At 37.9% G+C, this 23600-nt stretch overlaps 2 protein-coding genes across 7 annotated transcripts in view; both read left to right on the forward strand.

Moving 5' to 3' along the window:
• Window positions 1-1847, forward strand: part of MYOZ2 (myozenin 2) — a 35547-nt gene extending 33700 nt beyond the window's left edge. For all 4 annotated transcript variants that reach the window (XM_004747997.3, XM_004747998.1, XM_013053936.1 and 1 more), the window contains one exon: window positions 1419-1847. In XM_004747997.3, the coding sequence (XP_004748054.1) occupies window positions 1419-1653 (235 nt within the window). In that variant the 3' untranslated portion in view covers window positions 1654-1847. The remainder of the gene's footprint in view (window positions 1-1418) is intronic.
• Window positions 1848-17600: 15753 nt separating this feature from the next.
• Window positions 17601-23600, forward strand: part of USP53 (ubiquitin specific peptidase 53) — a 68484-nt gene continuing 62484 nt past the window's right edge. For 2 of the 3 annotated variants that reach the window (XM_045083589.1, XM_045083590.1), the window contains exon 1: window positions 17601-17915. The gene's annotated coding sequence lies outside the window, so the exon portion shown is untranslated. The remainder of the gene's footprint in view (window positions 17916-23600) is intronic. The other variant, XM_045083591.1, reaches the window with a different exon arrangement.

Genomic DNA, 23600 nt, shown 5'->3' on the forward strand with positions numbered 1-23600 from the left:
CAAAGTCCCGTACAATCCACCTCTCTGTCCTCTCTTCTACCTCTTCTACCTCTGTCCTCTCTTTACATACTTGTCTACCAACATAGGCCTTCTTTCTTTTCCTGACCATATCAACAATATCTCTGCCTTAGATTCTTTGCATTACTTACTCCCTATGCCTGAGATGCTAACATGGCTAACTTCTTACCATCAGATGACAGTTTAAATGTCACCTCTTCAGAGAAGTCTTCCCCAACTAGCTAGCTAGTTATTCATCTATGCCCTAGTAAATTATACTATTTTAATTCCTGTATAGCTCTCATTACTAGCAGATGTTTTGTCTCTCTCTCTCTCTTTCTATCTATCTATCTATCTATATATATATACACACACACACACATATATATATATATATATATATACACACACACATATATATATCTATATATATATATATAAATTGTCTATCTTCTTCATTAGAGTATAAGAAGCTGGTGGGGTGCCTGGTGGCTTGGTTGGCTAGGCGTCTGACTCTTTATTTTCAGTTCAGGTCATCTTAGGGTGGTGAGATGGAGGCCCATGTCAGTGTAAAATCTGCTTGAGATTCTCTCCCTCTCCTTCTGCTCCTCCCCCACCCCGTGCATACATGCTTTCTCACTCTTTAAAAAAAAAAAAAAAGAATAAGAGAGCTCGAACTTTGAGCTCACTGTTCAAGGTTATATCCCTATCCACTTATAAATGCCTGCTGCTGAATGAATAAATAAATTAATGGTTAAATCAAAGAAAGCTAGAATGTTATGTGGGGCCTTGAATGCCAAAATGAGTTGGACTTTATTCAAAAGAAAAATAGGATTTTTTCTTTTGAAAAAGACACACTTCTTGCCTTCAGAGAGCTTACAATTCACAAATTATACCAACCCATATTATTAAAAAAACAAACTCAGACCAAATCATATTATGGGGTAAAAGAAAAAAGCTAGCAAGCCAAAGTACCATATCATAAGCACCAAATGACTGACACTGCTATAGGAATTTGGCTAACAAACAGTGTGCCAGCTGGGATAATTGAGAGAAAGTTGGAACTTAAAGGCCACAAGATATACACATGTGGAGAGAAGGCAGGGAGGAAATATTGAAGCAGGGAAACATTGTTAGCAAAGACACAAAGGCAAGAAATGTTTTCAATGAGCTCAGAGTATAGAATAGATTAGTTTAGTCCCAAACTGAGAGTACATACAAAGGGACTTTATATTGATGTATTAACAAATATGTTTTATCATAAAAACATTGTTCTAAAATAAAAATGTTTGCCTCAGAGATAAGAAACTGAAAATTGTATTAAGTATATAAAAACATTCCCATAGAATTATGAATTAAATTCTCTGGCAAGTAAATTTGAAAATTAATTAATATATTCTTTTTCTTTTCACTTCTCACAGAGTTGCCACCCCATTTGGAGGTTTTGAAAAAGCATCAAAAATGGTTAAATTCAAGGTTCCAGATTTTGAGCTACTACTTCTAACAGATCCCAGGTTTATGGCTTTTGCCAATCCTCTTTCTGGTAGACGGTCCTTTAATAGGACTCCAAAGGGATGGATATCAGAAAATATTCCTATAGTGATAACAACTGAGCCTACAGAGGATACCACTGTACCAGAAACAGAAGACCTATGAAAAAAAGTTGTATGTGCCACAAAACCGTCTAAATATAAATGTTGCTGTTTCATTATTCTACTTACTGGCAAAATCACTTACACTCTTCATTAGTAACAATAATTTAATAGCAATTTAGCAATTTTCCTTTTATTGCTTTTAAATTAAATATCAGATCAAACACTAATAAACAATTTGAAATCTTGTTTTAAAAACTTTCAACTCACATGTCTTTATTCATAATTTTGTTTTCACCCAGTCTAAACAATCCAGACTTGTCACTGAGAAAGTCCAGAAGAGTAACTGACTACAAAAGGTTGCACCTTGGGGCACCTGGGTGGCTCAGTGGGTTAAAGCCTCTGCCTTCTGCTCAGGTCACTATCCCAGGGTCCTGGGATCAAGCCCCACATCAGGCTCTCTACTCAGCAGGGAGCCTGCTCCTGCTTTGCCCTTTCTCTCTCTGCCTGCTTGTGATCTCTGTCTAATAAATGAATAAAGTCTTAAAAAAAAAAAGCTTGCATCTTATTTTTCTTTAATATGAGCTATTTTTGAATAAGTTTTTTAAGTGGGATCTAGAATTAGAGTGCAGTGCAAGATATTTAGACACATTTGGAGTTTTCTTTAAGGGATGAAAGCTATGGAAGCTGATGTACAAACATTATGGATGGAGAAAAGGGTTGGAAAGCATTCTTTTCTCGTGACCAGGATAAAACAGCATGTCTGGATAAAGCCTTTTAATTAGTCATTATTAGAATTTCTAAACTGCTTTGTATTTTTTGACCAGCTTTGAATCACTAGGTAACTATTCCAGATGACATTCTCCAAAGTTCAGTTGGGTGACTATATTCATTTAGTATTAAGTCAACCACACAAAGAGACAATGATACAGCAAACATCATACTCGTCTTAATGGCCAGGGTATACTTGGAATTCAAACTCCATAAATCCCAAAGCTGTGTGTTGATTAGGTTTGACTTTATGTATGCATTTTTAGAGGAGTAATAACAAATGAAATATATAATAATATAGGTTAAATATACATATGTATGCATGAGAGAGATGTATAATTTGAATTGACAGGGTTTTTTTTTTCTGAATCTTTAAATTCTAGTCCTTAAATACTAGGGAGTATATGCTATAAAATATTTTAAAAAAACACAAGAACTGAAAGAGCACAAAACATCTGAAAGCAAATGAGATTCGCAAACATATTGATATACAAGGCTAAACTAATATAAAGGTATAGATCTGTCTTAAAATATGATAGAGGGAGTAGACAGCATAGAGCTAATAAGAAATAAGTATCAATTTTTCCCATTTCAATTCAGTTAAGAGTTCTGTGATAGAAGGTTATGCCAGAGAAGGAATGACTCAGCCATAAAAAACTATGCCTAGACTTAAGTTTAGGGAGAGAGGATAGTAAAGAAAATGCCACATAACAACATATTTACAAAAGAATCTGTGTATGCAGTGCTGGAATTGGTGGTTTTAATCATTCACTAGTCTTGTAAGCAGAGAATTTTTTAAAAAAATTGTTAATGAAAAAAGTTCCTACAAAGTAGCAATATCAAAATATTGTATTAATACATACTGAAATTATAGAGAATTTATATAATTTAAAATATATCTTTAAGATAATTTAGTTTAAGTTTTGGTGTTTGTCTGTTTTAAAATAACAACATTGGCATATTTGATGACCTAGATATAAGGCTCTCATCATGACAATTTCCGGTCCATTTTTAGTGTTTTAAAAAATAAAAATTGTCATATTCTATTATACATTGTGATGATATCATTTAGTTTTTACTAGCAGTTTGAAATGAGTTACTATTTCTCATTAAACTGAAATTTTATTGCATGATTTCAATGATCTCCAAATAATTTAACTGTGTGCTCAATGTCACCATTCTGTCAACCATTAAAAGGGGGCCCGTGATTAAATACGCTAGCTAAAAGAACAATACTCCCCCCTTCTGCAACTACCATAAAGGAATATTTAAAAAGGGAAAATCTTCAGTTGCCTTTTTTTTTTTTAAAGATTGGAGAGAAAACGATGGAATAACTCTCTGTTCACTATTATATTTCTCCCTTTCCTGGAAATGTGTATTAATTCTAGCTCAGCTGTCTGACACCTTTAGAAATGCCAAAATTTCACACTCGGGTTGTTACATAATTGAGAATTTGAAAGGAACTTTGAATAGGTTTCCATTGACCTGAAAAGCAGCTAAATCTTTCAGAGTCTGAAGAAATATGATAGTCTATTTAGAACAGCAGAAAGACTGTGGCATCTTTTCCAGTCACATTTTTATACATGAAAAATGGAATAAAGAAGAATGAAAATTAAAAGAAAAAGTAAAAGAATAAAAATAACTTTCATTGATGGACTACTAAATGCCAGGCAGTGTACTCACGGTTTTCTAAAGACTCCTTAACATATATTTGTCAGTTTTTATTTGAATAATTATCCTGCAAGGAAGGTATAATAAATAATCTCAATTTTATATAAGAACATTGAGCCCTGGAGAACTAAGGTGATTTGCTTAATTCTAGCACGAAGGTTTGATAAGTCTGGCTCTAAAAATATATGCTCTTGTCATTGTTTATCTTCTCTTTCAGAATAAAATTTAGCCTTAAGCTATTTTTTTACATTAGACAAAATAATAATAAATCTCCTTTATCTTAACTTGAGGCAAATATAGCTATGAACTGGACAATTTCAGAGTTATCCTCCAAAGTCACTCAGGCACTCATGATCAGAGGACGCTGTGCTGCTAGGATGTGTTGAATGTGAACTCAATAAAACCAGCAATATGAATGTTTAATATAGAAATCTGAGGACCATGAAGGCAAACTCTGATTAAATTTGCTCATTTCTGCTCAGAATCATGCATCCTTTTGATCTGTGTAATCTTCCCTTCCTTTCCCCTGCAGAGGTGAAGGAGGAAAGAAAGGAAAAGAATGCATGACACTAAGAAATCTTAAGGTTGAAAGAAGTCATAGTGTGATAATACACCAAAGCCATTCCTTTAAAGGAAAATATTTTCTACTTCTCAAAACTTTAGATGGAACTCTCTTCCTTTCCATTATACCATTCAACAGACTTCCAGATCATGAAATTATATCTCCTATTTTATGTAAGCCAATTTCCTAATGATCAGCTGGACAATTGTTCTCTAGATAATAACTAGAGCGGGCACCTGGGTGGCTCAGTGGGTTAAGCCTCTGCCTTCAGCTCAGGTCATGGTCTCAGGGTCCTGGGATCGAGGTCCGCATCGGGCTTTCTGCTCGGCAGGGAGCTTGTTTCCTCCTCTCTCTCTCTGCCTGCCCCTCTGCCTACTTGTGATCTTTCTCTCTCTGTGTCAAATAAATAAATAAAATCTTAAAAACAACAACAACAACAACAACAAAAAACTAGAGCTACACTAATAACTAGAGCTGTGGTTAAAAAGACCATTCTTGGCTTTTAACTCTACTCCCTTCAATCATTTCTCAAAGTTAGGATTTTCCATTTCTTAACTCACTATTCAAAAACACTTGATAATTAAAAACTACTAATTACTGGTCATTAAAGAATCAAGGCAAATATAAACTATAATTTTGAGTCTAAGTGACCATTTATTGAATCCATTTAAACTTTTACATTTTCTAAATAGATCCATTTATAAATGTTTTAGCAGCTTGGAAATGGAGGGGGGCAATTATTCTTGCAAAGGCTAATGTGGAGCAAAATGTCCAGTCATGAGTATGAAAAGAACATCCTGAACTTTCCAACTCGGGGCACAGCTGTACCAGCAGACTTATTAATTCTGGAATTTCCTCACTCTGCTGCTTATGCAAGATAAAACTTACATGACATCATTGCAGTTTCTCAGCCTCAACTGCTTTTTATTAAGCTTAGGAAAGTATTGCTTTGAATGCTGCTTTTCTTATGAAAAATATTTTCGACCTCCACATGCTCTATTCTGTAGGAAGAAGGGCAGTTTGCTTTCTATGAAAGGTGGAAGAATGCCAGCTTTTGCCCAGAGAACAAGCAAGGGGAACCTACTGATCAAAGCACTTCACCAACGTATCAAAGAGTCTTTGGGAAATTATAATACTTTAAAAAGTTAGACTTTCCAGAACTAAGGAAAAAAAATAAGTAAAATTGTGTAAAGATTTCCAGGGCTGAAGCTGGAGTGTTTATTAGATAAACAACAGGGTGTGTCTCTATTTGAATTCCTTAGATAGAAGGGCTGAATTTTAACTCAGGACAGAAATTTTTTTCTGCTTTCTCAATAAATGTAAATAAAAGGAAGATTTGGTATGTATGGGCAGACATGGGCGAAATCAGAATTTTAAGAGGTTATAGTTCAGAACCAAAAATAATGTGCTTATTTTTCTGTACTGTGTTACATTTTGAAACACATTTCAGTGACAGCTGAAGGGGATGGAGATGTGTCAGGAAATAGGACCGGAAAAAGTCAGAAGGAAAAAAGATAAGTTCAATGTCATACCCTATTTTAAAACTGCTGATTGAAGAACTAGTATAGAAGCTGCAGCACTAGCAAAATAAATATAAATGAAAGGGGCAAAAAAGGAATGCCAGAATGAAGCAGGCTGAAAAGAAATACAGGCCAGCCTGGACAGGAATTAATTGTGTTATTTCGTGCTTTCTGCAGGATTTTCTTCATACCTTTTGAAGTAGTTCAGATTCTACATGTACACAACTGTCTAATGTAAATTGTCCCCAAACAGATACTCTGAGCACATTTTGTGTATCATTACTTACTTACAGATAACGTAAAAGCTGTTGTTTGGAAGGTGCCAGCTGGCTGCTGGTCTACTACAAATCAGCGATGTAATCTCAAGCAATTCACTTCACTCTGTCAGTCTTCTCCAATTCTTTATGTGGCTCAAGTGCTACCTCTGCCTGAGACCTTCCCTGACCACCCTTATTTCAGAACATATATTTCTAACACATTATTGTGGTTTTTTAAAAAAGATTTTATTTATTTATTTGAGAGAGAGAGAGAGTGCACGCACAAGCGGGGGTAACGGGGGGAATCCCAAGCAGGCTCCACACCCAGCATGGAGTCCAAGGCAAGGCTTGATCTCACAACCCTGAGAACATGACCCCAGCTGAAATCAAAAGTTAGACACTGAGCCATCCAGGTACCCCATTATTTTGCTTTTTTAAAACTTGCACTTATTATTCCCTAACACAATGTGTTAGTTTGGGTCCTTTGAGAAGCAGATGTCAAGATGGGGTTAAATCTGAAAATATTAGGAAAAATGCTCTCAAAAGTGAAAAAGGTGAAGGAATCTAGAGGTCTAGGAAAGCCAAGAGACTTCAAACAGCAGTGCACTACTTGTCCCACACTACCATGCAGTCGATTGAAGATGCAGTGCAGCTGTTGGAAAATCCTGGAGCCAAAGTCACCTGTAGGAGAGGCCCTGTGCTTCCCTGAAAGAGTTCCACCTTAGTGTCCCTGTCACGGTCACTCACTGGCTGGGAGTAGACTGTGGAAGACAGTCTAGGCCTGAATGAAGTGATGGAGGTCACAGTGCACCAACACTGGGGCCCTTGGTCACTAATGTTGTTGGAGATCTGCATGGAGCATTCTCAGGGCCCACCAAAATAATACATGTACTTGTTACTTCCTTGTTCATCTAGCCCACCGGAATGAATGTTCTCTCAGGGCAGAAACTTTGCCTTTTTTTTTTATTAATTGCTTTATCCTCTGTGCCTGGTACACAGTAAAGAACAATAAAAATGTGTTAGATGAATAAATGTATCTGAATTATGGGGATAATATTAGTTTCCATCTTAAAAATAATTGCATTATAGGGGCACCTGGGTGGCTCAGTGGGTTAAGCCTCTGCCTTCAGCCCGGGTCATGATCTCAGGGTCCTGGGATCGAGCCCTGCATCGGGCTCTCTGCTCGGCAGGGAGCCTGCTTCCCCCTCTCTCTCTGCCTGCCTCTCTGCCTACTTCTGATCTCTCTCTCTCTCTGTGTCAAATTAAAATAATAATAATAATAATAATTGCATTATGAAGTATACTACCCCATATATAATAAGTCCTCAATAAATGTTGTTATGAATATAATAAAAATATATCAACATCATGCCGTAAGATATCAAAATCACTTAGAACTAAGCTAGATTAGAGGTTATATTGAAAATTCTTTGGGATAAATACACTTTGCTCTGATTTGGATCAAACATATGTTGGAGCAAGGAATTTATTAAATATAGACATAGAAAAATTAAACCGACTACCTTTTTAGGATAAGCATTAGCATTAACTTCGTTCTCTAGACTCAAAACTGCAGTTAGGATAGCCTTTTTAGGATCTTGTTAGAATAGTCTTATTTCCTGTGAGCTTTCACATATTTTGTATGTCATTTGAGAAATTTTTCTCATAGTCCTTGGGCTCTATTTAATGTCACGCCCCAGAATGAGAGCCAGCTTGGAACCCACAGTCAGAACAGAGCCACAGGGCTCATGACTCACCAGGACCCACGGTCTCCCAGCCCACCTTGTGCTGACATACGCCAAGGGGCCTGCATAACGAGGGTGTGGGACTTAGAGGTTTTCACAGATAACCTACAGATTTTTAGAGCCATCCTAAAATGAGCTCCCAAACCAGCCGTTTCTTGTAGAAATTCAGACACCAAGTGGGTGGGTCAGCTGGGCTCTGGTCTTCTGGTCTTCTCCGGTTTCAATCTAAGCTTGTTCCAAATCCTCTCCAGGGCCATTCTCCGCATGAAGAAGGTGATGGCAAAATTAGGCCGTGCCACTCTCTGTTATATCTATTATAAAACATGTGCTTCTGAGAATTTTTACTCGAAAATTCCTTGTGAAAGTCAGCCATTTCTTCTGCATGCAATGTCTTTTTTGCTCTGATTCCGCTTCAGTTCCCAGGCCTTTAGCTTTTAGTCTTGAGTGAATAAATTCTTCTTTTTTCTTATGAAAAGCCAAATTCTGTTTTGCACAGAACTGTTGGGTTACATCCTTCTGGTTTTTGTCTTAGTTCTCCTAGCTTTTATTCCAATGGTGATTCAATTTTCAGGGACGTCCAAGAGAACAAATCAAAGGTTTGCATTTTTATCTGGGATTCCTATCCAATCATGGCAAGATGTTCTTGGCAGAATCTGGAAACCCTGCTGTGTGTCATGCTTGCCTTCGGGGTGGAGGGGTAAGCTGACAGCTGGGACCAATGAAGTGCTGAAGAAAGGAGGGAGAAAAGTCCTCTTTGGGGCAGCAAGGCCACCATGCCCTGGGGGCAGCCTGCTGCTTAGGAATTTTTAAAAATTGACATGGCGGATACTTTCCTTGATCAGTGTACCTACCTCGTCAGAAAACCCATCAAACAAGCAGAACAGAGTTTCCATGGAACTGATTGCTACATAACCCTTTCTTTTTTTTCCCTCCAAATAAAACAATTTTTCATTTAAATTCCTGTTTGGAATGTTTCAAATCAAGGAGCATAATGGCCCTGGGGCACCTGGCTGGTTCAGTCCTAGAGCCAGCAACTTTTGATCTTGGGGTTGTAAGTTTGAGCCCCACGTTGGTATAGAGATTATTAAAAAAAAAAAAAAAAAAAAAAAGCTATATTGCCCCTAGATTCTAATGTTTTGGTACAAATATCTCTAGAGTATGGTGAATAAAAACAGTCACTCCCATATCCTTTCAGGGAAGGGTGGGGAGGGGGGAGGGTAAGGGGTGGAGGGTGTCCTGCCTTGCTTAAAGAAAGTAGGCATCTGGAGTTCATACCCAGGGAAAGGAGTTGATCCCTCTATGAGCTGATGCTAAAATAATGAAAATTTCACCTAAATGTAATCTACCTGAAATAACCTTTTCTTCTTTTCCACCTTACCCAGTAAAAGCAGGCAGGAATACCTTCCAATTTCCATTCTCAAGCTTAATTTTAAAATTCAGTTTCTAATATCCATTTTACCTTAATTCTGCCCATGTGAAAAATTGAGGCTAATGAAGATTTACAACAGAGCTGATTTGCCTTAGGTCCCAGGCTTCCTTTATAAGGCTCTGTTCTGGGCCATGCAGCATTCCAGGCTTGGCACCTGTTTTGAAACATAAAGTCAAATGTGAACATGGGCCACACTTATTTAAAAAAAATATTCTTGGGGCGCCTGGGTGGCTCAGCGGGTTAAGCCTGTGCCTTCAGATCAAGTCAAGATCTCAGGGTCCTGGGATTGAGCCCTGCATCACATCGGGCACTCTGCTCAGCAGGGAGCCTCCTTCCCCCTTTTCCCTCTGCCTGCCTCTCTGCCTACTTGTGATCTCTCTCTCTCTCTGTCAAATAAATAAAATCTTAAAAAAAAAAAAGAAAAATATTCTTTACTTCTCAGACATAGAAAAAACAGTGAACATAGTATATGATTACAGTCACTTTTCTCACAAACTCATCAAAATAATAAAAAACACATTAAACTTATCATAAAGTTACCAAACTTATTTAGATAGAGACTGAATGTATGTGTCTCTTTTAAAATTCATATGCTAATATCCTTACCCTCAATGTGATAGTATTAGCAGGTGGTACCTTTGGTAGGTGATTTGATCATGATGGTGTAGCTCTCATGAATGGAATTAGTGCCCTTATAAAAAAGACATCAAAGCACTCCCTCACCTCTTTCCCCACATAAGTACACAGTGAGATAGCTGTCTATGAATCAGGAAGTGGGCTCTCACCAGACACTGAATTTGCTGGCACCTTGATCTTAGACTACCCAGTTCCCAGAACTGTAAGAAGTAAATTTCTGTTGTTTATAAACTACCCAGTCTATGATATTCTGTTATAATAGTCCAAACATACCAAGACACATAGAAACAGAAAAATCATATTTTCCAATGCATAGATGTATGCATGTACATATATGGTTAATGACCATAATTATCAAAATTATTTGACTATGTTATTTGTACAATTCCACACCCTGATGTTTACTTAAGTGTTCTCTTGTTAGCATAACAAGGACATTAACATTTTAGATCTAATAAGAACAAGTAAAGAATAAGTTATTATTTTCCAAATATAATCCACCAGGACTATGTTAATAGCATAACAAAATAGTCTCTTTGGTTTAAATAAACAATCATCAAAGAATCAAAGAACTATAGAAACAATCTTGAAATATTCTAGATTAATCCCCTCATTTACAAATAGAAATTTAGAGGAGTTCAGAAAGTAGCCCAATCTCACAATGCACATCTAAAATTAGGACACCAGAATTCTGCTTCTGATCTCACATTCCTTCCACTATCTTATTCTCTTTCTCCTATCTCAGTTGAGAACATAGTCGTCCACATAGACACAAGCTGCACACCTTCTAGTGACATACTGTAAATATGATTTCATGTTTATCTATAAATATATGGATATAGCCTCATATAATTTGCACATCTCATTTATTAACCATAGTTTTAATCACAGCTGTGAATAGGGGTAATGATAGCAAAATGTGGAGCCAAAGAGTAACGGCCTTTTTATAATGTTAGGAAGTTTTTAGTCAGCAAAAAGTTGTTAATGTGATAATATCAAACCAAAATGAATATTTTTTCTAACTGGAAGGGAATACATTTCTACACTATATTGAAGGGGGAACTGCTCCTTCTATTAAAAACCTCTTGGGGTGCCTGGGTGGCTCAGTGGGTTAAGGTCTCTACCTTTGACTCAGGTCATGATTCCAGGGTCCTGGGATCGAAGCCCCGCATCGGGCTCTCTGCTCAGCAGGGAGCCCGCTTCTTCCTCTCTCTCTGCCTGCCTCTCTGCCTACTTGTGATCTCTGTCTGTCAAATAAATAAATAAAAATCTTTAAAAAATAAAAATAAAAAACCTCTTGTTCACATCTCTCAAACTATAGTTTTGTTCTGTTAAGGGATCTAGAAATCAATTTCATTGTTTATGGTCAAAAGATTTTCATATGAGGGGTGCCTGGGTGGCTCAGTGGGTTGGGACTCTGCCTTTGGCTCAGGTCATGATCTCGGGGTCCTGATATCGAGCCCTGCTTCGGGCTCTCTGCTCTGTGGGGAGCCTGTTTCCCCCTCTCTCTGCCTGCCTCTCTGCCTACTTGTGATCTCCCTCTCTATCAAATAAATAAAATTAGAAAGATTTTCATATGAAATAGAAAAGAATAAAACATGAGAGTGCATCACTCGCAATCATAATATTGTTTTAAGAAACTAATGATTTTGTTCTATACATGTCCATGTGAACTGGATCCTAGTGTAAAATATACTGCTTTTTCTGGGTTGCAGTCCACAATGTTTAAAGGCTACTCTTCTACCTACTGCTAGCTGCTGTTTGAAATGGAAAGCTCAGCATAGTATTTAGCAACTGAAATGACTTTTCTTCATCACGTTAAAGCTGTTATAACTAATTCTATAAAGAGAGTTATTCAGAATAAAAAGAATTTGAAACAGTAACAGGACAAAACTTGTAGAAAACAATTTAATCAGAAAACTTTGATTTTAAAATGTACAGAGTCTAGGGTGCCTGGGTGGCTCAGCCCATGGAGTGGTTAAGCTTCTGACTTCAGCTTAGGTCATGAGGATTGAGCCCTCATGGGATTGAGCCCTGAGTCTGGCTCCAAGCTCAGTGGGAAGTCAGCTTCTCCCTCTCCCGCTGCCCCTCCCCCTGTTCATGCTCTCTCTCTCAAATATAAATAAATAAAATCTTTTAAAAAAATAAAATTTAACTAGTCTTTAACAAACGTTCCTGGGATATTATTTCCCAAGAACTAGATTGTTTTCTCCCAGCACAATTTCAGTTTCAGGACTTGTTTTACAGATAAGAGAAAGAAAGACTCAAGAACAATAATAGTTGAGAATTAGAAATAAATTCAGTCCTTTAGAATTTCTGCTTTATAATACCTATAATTCTTTGAAGTATTTCTATCACTAAATATTTTCCAATAGTTTTATTACTCTATTAAAAGGTGTTGTATTTCCCTCTTTCCTTTTGACTGTGAAGTGAATTTCAATAAGGAAGTTCAACTTGAAAACACTGGTGTCCTGAATATTTTTGTCATCTTACAAAGAAAAGTGCTCTCCAGGGCAACTTCCTTTGGGCTCAGTGCTTCAGCCAATATGCTATGAGCAAAAGATATGGTGTTATTCTACTATTGTATTTCTTAAAGAACTATTTTAAAAACAAGTCAATCCAAGATGTAAAGTCATGTGTGTGTGTGTGTGTGTGTGTGTGTGTGTGTGTGCATGGCTTAGATTTGTTAGTTTCCCAGGGGTGAGAAAATAAGTTTGATAAATTCCCAAACATCTTAGTATTTTTCATCAAGTCAAAGTACTACTATAGATATCACAATTCAGAAAAAGAAAATCTTTACTTGTGAAATGCTCTTGATGACTTTCTTATATTCTCCTTCCCTTATCTTTCAAAAGGGTATAAAGATGCCAAGTATGTTTATCACCAATACTTGAAAATAGAAGAAATTTCATTGTACTTTAAGAGACAAAAGGTTACTATCTCTTATGAAACCTCAGAATATTTCAGGGAAAGTATTTCACACAGGCCAATTCCAAGTGTTTCAGAATTGGGTTTCAATTCTGGCTCTACTTAGCATCCAGCACAAACTTGGGTAACTTTACTTCCCTGAACTTAAGTTTTCTCACCTATACACTGAGAGACTTTAACAAACTAATCTCTAAGATCCTTTCCATCTCTAAGATTTTAAAAAAACCTTATATGTAAAACATGTTATAAAACTTGTTTTATAAAAAAATCGAAGGGAAAGAATATTTACATACAAACCATAATTGGGCTAATTGAAAAAAAAATCTGTCTTTATTTTTGGGTGTCATATTTTTTCAGAAGTTGACAGCAAAAGTGCATCCTGAGCTCAGTTCACAGATGGTATATGAAGCCTGTTACTGCATTTTCCAGAGACATGTTGATAAGTCCATTGTCAGGGAACAGAGATAAGAGCCTCCTTAGATGAAGGCCCACACGGGGAAAAACAATTTTAGGTGATGACAGAAAAATGTTTTCCTGTTACCAATAACTTAAATATCATATCCACTTTTGATTTCAGATCAGAGCCAAACAAGTTTAAGCTACAGGTTTGTGCATATTTTTGTTCTTTTGCTCTCATTCTTTACATTTTACTTATATTTTAATTTCTTATCGCTCTGATTTGTCTTTTTACTTTTATTTTGTCACTACTTTATGCTATTTGAATTCACTTTATTATTAATATTCAGAATTCACTCTAAATACTTTTTTTAGGATGATGTGAATTATTATGAATGAATGGACTGATTAGCTTAATATTTACTAGGCCTCAAAAAATTGTTGGGAGAGAACTGAGTATTTTTGGCTTGAAAAAACAAAAATATTTTCCCAGTGAAGTAGTGTCTTATAGAAAAGTGAATATAGATTTCTGTTGTTACAAAGAAAGAAATAAGACCAGTATGTGGAAATTACTGATTTCAATTCATTGTGATGAAAATTTCTTAAGTTAGTTTTAAAAAGGAATAGGCTGTACCATGAACATCAAGTTTTCTACCATGTCACTATATTTGAACAGAACTTGGACAACCACTGGTAGGGATGATCCTTCAGTGAGTGGGAGGCTGGACCAGATGTAATCTAAAGCCTTCCTCATCTTTGAGATTGTAATAAAATACATAGTACTGCAAGAAAAACAATATATAGGTTCTTATAGCATCACACTGTCATTGATGACAACAGTATTGGTAATTGTAACAATAGCACTAATGGCTGTAATAATACATTATAGGACTTTACTTGCTTTATTTGGGGCAGTATCGAAAGATATCATATGTAAATTTTATTTCTCATCACAGTTTTACAGACAAGAAAATTAGAATATTTCAAAGTGAAATAACATACAAGGGTAATGAAATTCCCTAAGCTGACAATAACTCAGCAAAAATTAAGGCTAACCACTAGCTGTGGTTAACTAATAGATGTTGACTATAGTATAGTAAAAGGTTTAGAAAGATTGGGATGTATGGCTAGTAAAGTTTTGATTAAGGAAGAGCTGGTTACGATGCTAAGGATATTGAATTTGACCTTCTGGTGTTTAACAAAATGTCTTGCTGCAGAGCTTTGAGAAGTGTGGTAAACACTCAACTCCTGAATTTCCCATCTTAGAATAGCCTAGAGGACTTTCAGGGATTCTCTTCTCTACCTCACTTCCTCCCATATCTGCATTATTCTTTCAGACCAACTACTCTAAATGGCAACATGCATTGCCACAAGCAGCTCTGAGGTCCCATCTACAGCTTTACAATCAGAGAGAAGATCCAATATGAAACTGCTCTGAAAGGATGCTGATTAGCTTGAGTCACCCATACACCAATCACTGGGCCAGTAAAGGGTGAAATACTCCACTTGGAGTTATGCCCACCCTATGGCTAAGTTATTATTAAAACCTGTGGGTGTGTTATTATTAAAAGCAGGAAGACATTCCTACCTACAAAGTTTTCTGGGTGGGATACATAGTACAATGTCAATTTCCCTTTTTCCCATCTGTTGGCTTCAGACTGCCTTTTTGATGCTTAACTTGTGACCTATTACAAGCCTATAATTTAAAACTCAGTACTTAGATATGTCAAGAACTGGTAGAAAGTTTGAACTTAGAGGATTAAAACGTGTTCAGTCAGGGTTTAGTCAAATTCTCGAGCAGGGTGAACTAAAGGGCACTCTTCTGTAATCTCTAAATGAGGAGAGGAGATGTGATGAGTCTTTATTATCCACAGTTCAGATTATTTTTCAAGAGTGGAGAGAGGGGTTGCCTTGTCAGTTATATTTGCAAATAAATAATTACTGTACAATATAATTTTTATAAGGGAAATACACCCAAAAAAGGTGAAGAAAAGGCAAAGCTGTCTTGGAAAATTATGAAAGGTTCCATAAAGGAGGTAAGTTTTCAATTCAACTGAGACCCAAAGGATCCTGAAAGAACGTGGTAGGATCACAGAAAAGCAAGTTCAGTATGGCTAGTGTGGAGTAAAAGGGCAAGAATGGCAAAAGATAACAGTCTGAAGCAAGATCATGAAAGGCCTTATTGGTGATGGGAAGCCCCTGAAAAAATTTTTGCAGAGGAATGTCGTGATCATATTTTCATGTTAGAAAAATTAATAGAATGTAGGTTGGAGTGGAGTGGTAAAGAACAAAAGGTATTGCAACTGTCCAAGAGATATGAGTCAGGAGAGGTGCTAATTACTTGATGGACTGACAGTGAGAGTGAACATTGAAGAGGAGTGGACCTGAGGGATATTTAAGATGAGTCAATAGAATTAGGATAGAGGAAGTGAAGGAAGTGTAATATAGGGGTGCTCCTGGATTTCTGTCTTGGGTAACTGGGTACCATTATCTGAAATTGGGAATGAAAATGGGCTAGTTTCCAGATAGGTGGGAAGCGTTATGGAGTGGGACTAGGGAATGTTGAAGATAGCAGGATCAATTTAGTACCTATTTAAGATATCTGTGGGCTATTCAAATGAAGATGTTGTTGCTTAAAAGTCTAACCTGAAGATATACATCTGGGAGTCCTTGGTGTACTGGGACACCTGGTAGCTAAGTCCCTGATGGAAAAGAGATTGTTCAAGGATACAAGGGGAGTAATGTCAGACAACAAAAGAAAATGGAGAACTTAGGAACACAGAGGGCCTTAAAAAAAATATTTAAAGTGTATCAGAGATGTAGTTGCATAACCAAGAAATAGTGGTACTAGGGAAACCGAAAGGAGAGTTAATAGTGTTATTGTTTTTTTTTTTAATTATTTATTTATTTGACAGAGATCACAAGTAGGCAGAGAGGCAGGCAGAGAGAGGGGGAAGCAGACTCCCTGCTGAGCAGAGAACCCAATGCCGGGTTAGATCCCAGGACCCTGAGATCACCTGAGCTGAAGGCAGAGGCTTAACCCTCTGAGCCACCCAGGCGTCCATAGTGTTGTTGTTTTTCAATGCATTCCCCCCCCCCCCCTTCCTCTAGAACTTTTGAATTTCTTGAAGGAAGGAACTATGTCTTAACTTTCACTGTATTTTCTTTAGTGCTTAATTCAGTGAAGGGAATATAGTGAGCGCTCAATAAATTCACTCATTCAGTCTCAAGCAAAATGTACCTATATCAATGTAAAATGTTTCTTCATTCTAATTCTTCAGATAAACTTTTAGTTGCCTATGAGTTTACTTACATGAACTTTCATAACCTGTATGGTCTATCTGCCTCAGCTTTGAAATGAGTTTCACAATTTTATTATTATTTATTGAGAAGGATCTTTGATAATAAGGTGGCAGTGGGTTTTTTTAAACTTCTATTTTTTAAAAAACAACATTTTACCAAAATTTAGCCCGATTTCGAGGCAGCAGCTTGTAGCTTAAAGCTTGTTCTGAAGCAGAGTAAGGAGACCGCCACATTCTTCTTACCACAATTAACTACGAACCGAGTCAACACGTTTATCCAGGCTTTCGCTTTATTTATAGTCACGACACAACCAGTTAGGCAATATACATTCATGCCAATGGAAGCCATTTAACTGTAAGCAAACGAGAATGATCCACAGAAAGCTAAAAGAAACTGCATACCCACATGCGATTTGGAAGCCAAGCCGTACAGGTTTTTTTTTTTTTCCTCCGGTAACAATACTTAACCCAGTCCTTCGTGGGTCCGCGTTCCTGAGAAGATACCGAATATACTGACCAAGAGCACCGGAATAATCACCTCCACTTAGGAGACCTATCCCCTCCTTCCCTCTCCACCACACAAGCGAGCCACACGCACCTTCCCCAAAAGCTAAGTCTTAACACTCGGCTCTTGCCTTAGGGGAACTTCAAGCTCCTGCTCTCGCGGGATCTGGCGCCTTGGAGTAAGTCAACTGGATCGCGCGCCCAGTCGAACCCCCGCGGGAATACAGCTCTCCAGGTCCGGAAAGCCGGGAAATCGCGTGTGGGGCGGGGCTAGATCGGCGAGCGTGAAGGCGGGGCCTTTCCCGGGGAGGCGGGGCGGGTCTCCTGGGACCTGTTGATCGCAGGTGTCACTGCCCTGACTGGCCCTTGGGTGTTGGGGCGTGTGCGCATGCTCCGTGCTCAGGGTCGAGCTCTGGGCGGCGAGACCAGACGCCTCTGCTGCAGTTCCCGGTGAACCTCGGCTGCGGTGGCAGCTGTTAGAGTGTCAGACGGGTGTTGGCGCGAGGCAGAGCCGGGCCAGCGGGAGGTAGTCCGGTGGAAGTGGAAGGCCCGTATTTCTTTATCTGGACCACACTCTCCCTCTCGTTAGGAAGGCAGAGCTCAAGGTAAGTCTCCGAAACTAGTCCCTGGATAGAGATCCAGCGACCTGCGACCCCCGCCCCGGGCCCGAGTGGGAGACCCTTTCCAATGCCAGACCTTGTTTCTCCCGTAGCAGCCCTGCGACATCCTCCGCCCCCGCTCCGCGGACTCTGTGCCGGGATTCAGGCACCCGAGGTCACGCAGCCTTCCCGCCTCCTTCCCGCCGGGTCCTGGCCGGGAGGAGATGCGTCTGGCCAGGCTGGAGGCGCGCGGGAGGCGGGAGGAGGTGCTGGATTTCCTGGGTCGTGGTTGTTCACTGCTGTCGTGTTTGAGGCCAGACACGAGGCAGAACCTGGGAGTCCAGCTGGGTCGCTTAGTGCGTTGGGATTATGAATATCACGCTTACTTGGCCCCTGCCCCTCACCTGCCGAGCAGCCACTGCCTCGTCCCAGCAGCAGCTTTTCAAAGGGGTCCGGATGGTTATGTTGCGCTCCTTGGAGAAGAGAGATGACTGGATTCGTAGAATATTTGGGCTGGTGGCTTCTGGGTGGTAGTAGTAATTTATAAAGTTAATGTTTAGCTTTTAAACGGCGACTTATGGTGCGTTTATCAAACTACTTTCAAACATCGTTGGAGAACAGGAAGTACTTGTACAGGTGTACTAGGGAGGTTTTCTAAAGCCTGCAATCTGAGCGTGTTCTGAGGTTTTGTTATCCTGCCACAGGGTTTTCTCTGTCAGTGCAAAGTCTGATTAATGCTTGCAAAATGTACAGCAAGGCTTTATTTGTTAGACAGCAGAGTATGCCAGAATGTTTCCTTATCTGGAAAAATATATGTATTTTTGCAAGGGATTTTCAAGGCTATTTATGAGGGATGTTTAGATTAGGGTCTGATTCGCTTTTAATTCTGTTCTTTAAAGAAAACCCTTGCTAATTCTCAGTGTCTAAAAGAAGTAGCAAGTGCTAACACAAAATGCTGATTGAATATACTTTTGGCTAAATTGATACTTTTAAGTTTAATTTCCTATTTTCAGTTTCCTGATGATGGGCCTAGGCAAAGCACTTTCATCTTGTGAAAAGAGAAATGTTTTAAAAAACCCTTTATTTTGCAAAAGTCATTTATATCTGTCATTGTCATAAGAATTCCAAATAGAATCACTGTTGGTAAGAGTTAATTATAGTCAAACAAAAACACAGTTTTTGTTTTTGTTTTACATTTTAGAGGCTCTTAAAATAAGCTTTTTGGACAGTATGTCTAGGTTCATGATTAGTGGTGATAACCCATGAAAGTGATTTATTTAAATTAGTTCATAAATTAAAGTTATTGGTAGTTATGTGTACTTTTTTCCTACAGTGTAAAAATAAGTGATCAAGAACAGACCTTTTTTTGTCTATTAATTTAAAAACTTTTTTATAAATGCATAGTGTTCATGGGAACTTGACATTAGTTTTTTAAAAGATTGCTATTTTACTGTGAGGGGGTACCCTTTTCTGCCTAGTGTGTTCTTCTCCTTGAAAAAGGAAATCTTGGGGTGCCTGGGTGGCTCAGTGGGTTGGTTGAGCCTCTGTCTTCGGCTCAGGTCATGATCTCAGGGTCCTGGGATGGAGCCCTGCATCCGGCTCTCTGCTCAGCGGGGAGCCTGCCCCCCCCCCCCGCCTCCTTGTGGTTTCTGTCTGTCAAATAAATAAGTAAAATCTTAAAAAAAAAAAAAAAAGGAAATCTCTTTTCAAAAACTTATAAGTTTAGTACGTACCGTGATTCTAGATCTTTTATATTATTTAGTGTCAAATGTTTCTTTTAAACTATAGTGTCAAGAAATACAATTTTGAAATTATGGTTTAGAACCTTGTTTTAGTGAAAAGGAGAGCTAAAAATGAACATTTTTATTTATTCTTTTTTTTTTTTTTTTTTTTTTAAGATTTTATTTATTTATTTGACAGAGAGAGATCACAAGTAGGCAGAGAGGCAGGCAGAGAGAGAGAGAGAGAGGAGGAAGCAGGCTCCCTGCTGAGCAGAGAGCCCGATGTGGGACTTGATCCCAGGACCCTGAGATCATGACCTGAGCTGAAGGCAGCGGCTTAACCCACTGAGCCACCCAGGCGCCCGAACATTTTTATTTATTTTAAGGTGAGGTACACATCAAAAAGTCAAAATCAGTGTTGTTTTTCCTGTTGAAACTGTTTGGAATTCACTCACTTACCATGCTAGGGAGGATGTTGCTTTACCCTACAATTTTCCAAAAGTATGTTTGAAATCTATGAAGTGGTATATTAAGCTACCCTACAAAGACCTTTACTTATTACAATACTTAGCAGATCTTGTTATTTGACAGCTTTAACTATAAGGTGTTTCTTAATTATAGACCCCAAAGACAACCTACAGCAAGGTTGTTTATGTAGTGCATCTGAAAGTATTTTGAATACAGAGTGTGCTAGGATACTAGGGCCCCCCAAATTGTCAAAGCCTACTGGTTCTCTTAAGCTCTTGGATTAAGGGAAGAAGTGTACTAATTTATGTCATCTTTGGAGAACTAGCTAGAGATTGGTGATAGTACGAATGTATATTATTATTAATTTTGTATAGATGTAATGATTTTAGAAGCTTTTGCATTACAAAAGATGCACATAGTAGGAAAAAGAAATGGATGCAACCTGTTCCACCACAGATAAAATCTTCAAAGGTTATCTAAACTTTATTTATTTATTTATTTATTTATTTTTAGCGATTTTTATTTATTTATTTATTTATTTGACAGAGAGAAATCACAAGTAGATGGAGAGGCAGGCAGAGAGAGAGGGAAGCAGGCTCCCTGCTGAGCAGAGAGCCCGATGTGGGACTCCATCCCAGGACCCTGGGATCATGACCCGAACCGAAGGCAGCGGCTTAACCCACTGAGCCACCCAGGCGCCCCAAACTTTAAATAACTTTATATAATATCCTAATCTTGATGAGTTACTTTTAAGATAATGGGAATATTATATTTTTATATCTATGTATCTTTCTATAGACTATTTAGGTAAGAAATATCTGGGCTTTGCTTTTCCAAGTTAACCCATATCCTCTATCAGTAGTTCTTTTTTTTTTTTTTTTTAAGATTTCATTTATTTGACAGAGAGAGATCACAAGTGGGCAGAGAGGCAAGCAGAGAGAGAGAGAGGAGGAAGCAGGCTCCCTGCAGAGCAGAGAGCCTGATGTGGGACTCGATCCCAGGATGCTGAGATAATGACCTGAGCTGAAGGCAGAGGCTTAACTCACTGAGCCACCCAGGTGCCCTGCCTCTATCAGTAGTTCTTAAAGTAGGGTCCATGATTAGAACTGTGGTCTGTGGTTAGAACTGAATTTTAATATAATTGGTTTAATATAATTGGTTTTCTTTGTGATCTTATGATTTTTTCTTTCTTCCTTTCAACTATGAATTTTATTTTATGCATTTACAAACATCATTCCAAGGAGCCCATAAGCTTCATTAGGCCACCAAAAGTGTCTCTGACATTCACAAAAATGCTACAAACCATTGCATCTGGTTGAAGAATTTTTTTTTTTAAGATTTTATTTATTTATTTGACAGAGATCACAGTAGACACAGAGGCAGGCAGAGAGAGAGAGAGGGAAGCAGGCTCCCTGCTGAGCAGAGAGCCTGATGTGGGACTGGATCCCAGGACCCTGAGATCATGACCTGAGCCGACGGCAGTGGCTTAACCCACTGAGCCACCCAGGCGTCCAGGTTGAAGAATTTTTGTTTTAAATAAGTCACTTCAGAAAAGTTGCTGCATATATTCATATTTGTAATTCATGAAAAAATACAATATTATGCAACAAAACCATATTCCAATATCTTAGCTGTTATTTCAGTCATCTGAGTTGTGGCATTTTTTAAAATCAGTTTGGTATTTTTGAGTACATTTTGTAAATGTAACTTCTATTTACTTCTATTTGGTAAATATTGACCTACAAAAAGCAGTTTGAAGAAATACTGTTCCTTTGGAATTTGGAAACTTTTTTACTTAACTTTTTGTGATTTTTTGATTAAACAACTTTTCTCAATGAACATTTATCTATTGTTATGCTAGACACAGAGATTGTAAAATTAATAAGACAACATTAAAGTCATCAAAAATTTGAGTTCTTCCTTTTCAGAGCCTTATCTCTGGCTGTTCCCAATCCTCCCCCAACTGAACTGAGTTTCCAAAGATAAAATAGTTTTTTTTTTTCCCCTTATATCCTTGCCTTTGCAAGATGCTGCTTCTCTTCTTTCCACTTCCCAGTCACCCGTACCATACCTGTGAAGTATTTTCTAATCCACCAAAAGACAACAGATTATCACTTCGTTTTGTGTTACCACTATATTTTGATCCATATCATACAAAGATCTATACTGTGTTGCTGTAGAGGGACACAGAATAAAGGAATCTGGAGATGATGGTATGTGTACTGCCATCCTACGTGTAAAGAAGAGTACTGTATGCACAGCGCAAAGGATGGTAGGCAGAGGAGCTTTCTAGGGGACCCAGAGACAGGATGATAGCAATGTCCAGGTGTGTTTTGGGTGCTCTAGTTATTTTTTATGGCTGGGTAGATCATGTTATTTATGAATCAAAATAGTGGTTAAGGAAGTTTGTAGTTACTTTTCTGAAGAATGGTATGTAGGTTGGATTTTTCTAAATTAAATCTCTGTTGCTTACATCGTTATTGCAGAGTTGCTTTCCATTGATTTCTGATGTATTGCCTTCTAACATTTTACCTCAGTTTCTCTAGTCTAAAAGCTTGTAGATGAATGCTTAAAATAATACTGTGATGAAACCACTTGTAAACCATTTCCCAACATTTTCTTGTAAATTAGAACTTTTCATGTTAAATTTTCTTAGAAGTAGGATATCTTTGTAAATGAAATCGCTTATTTTCTACTAAGAATGATTTATTAACAGATATTACGATTCAGAAATTGTTACTTTATTGTACAATATATCTGATATAACTAAGGCTATAGTCAAGATCGATAAATCAGTTTAAGGAAATGGAGAAAGATAGCAAAGTGAGATATAAAATAGTATGATACAGCTTTTACTTTCTTTCGAATGTTTATATTATTAAAAATAATTTCACTTTGAAGACTGTTTTTTGTCATTATAATTAGCTTACATTTACTGAATGCCTGCTATATTTTGGACATATGTTTATGATACTATGACTTCTTTTAAAAGATTTTGTTTATTCATGAGAGACAGAGAGAGAGAGAGAAAGAGAAGCAGAGGGAGAAGCAGGAGCAGGGAGCCTGATGCAGGACCCTGGGATTACAACTTGAGCTGGAGGCAGGTGCTTAACCAAAGGCAGACACTTAACCGACTGAACCACCCAGGCACCCAGACTATGATATTTTTATATAATTGTGATTATAGATTATGTAACTGATATGATTTTAATGGTTGAATAGTTGAGTGATGTTCTGTGCTACTGGGAACTTTATCAGAGGTGGAGGAAATGATTGTGAGGCACACGAGGTCAGTATCAGACCATGGATTCCATCCTTGTCAAGAACCTACCAGGGCATTCTTTGTCCACCAGGTGTTTTATGCCTTGGCATCTTTGAAACTTCTGAGGCTGCGTAAAAAACTCTTGCTCCTCTCATGGTAGTCTTCCCTGTTTTTAGGCAAGCAGGCTCTTGGAACCCTAATAGATTTTCCTTCTATAATATATGCTGTATAGGCCTGAAA

Source organism: Mustela putorius, unplaced genomic scaffold, assembly GCF_011764305.1.
Source record: "Mustela putorius furo isolate JIRA1106 unplaced genomic scaffold, ASM1176430v1.1 tig00000721_pilon_pilon_pilon, whole genome shotgun sequence".
NCBI lineage: Eukaryota > Metazoa > Chordata > Mammalia > Carnivora > Mustelidae > Mustela > Mustela putorius.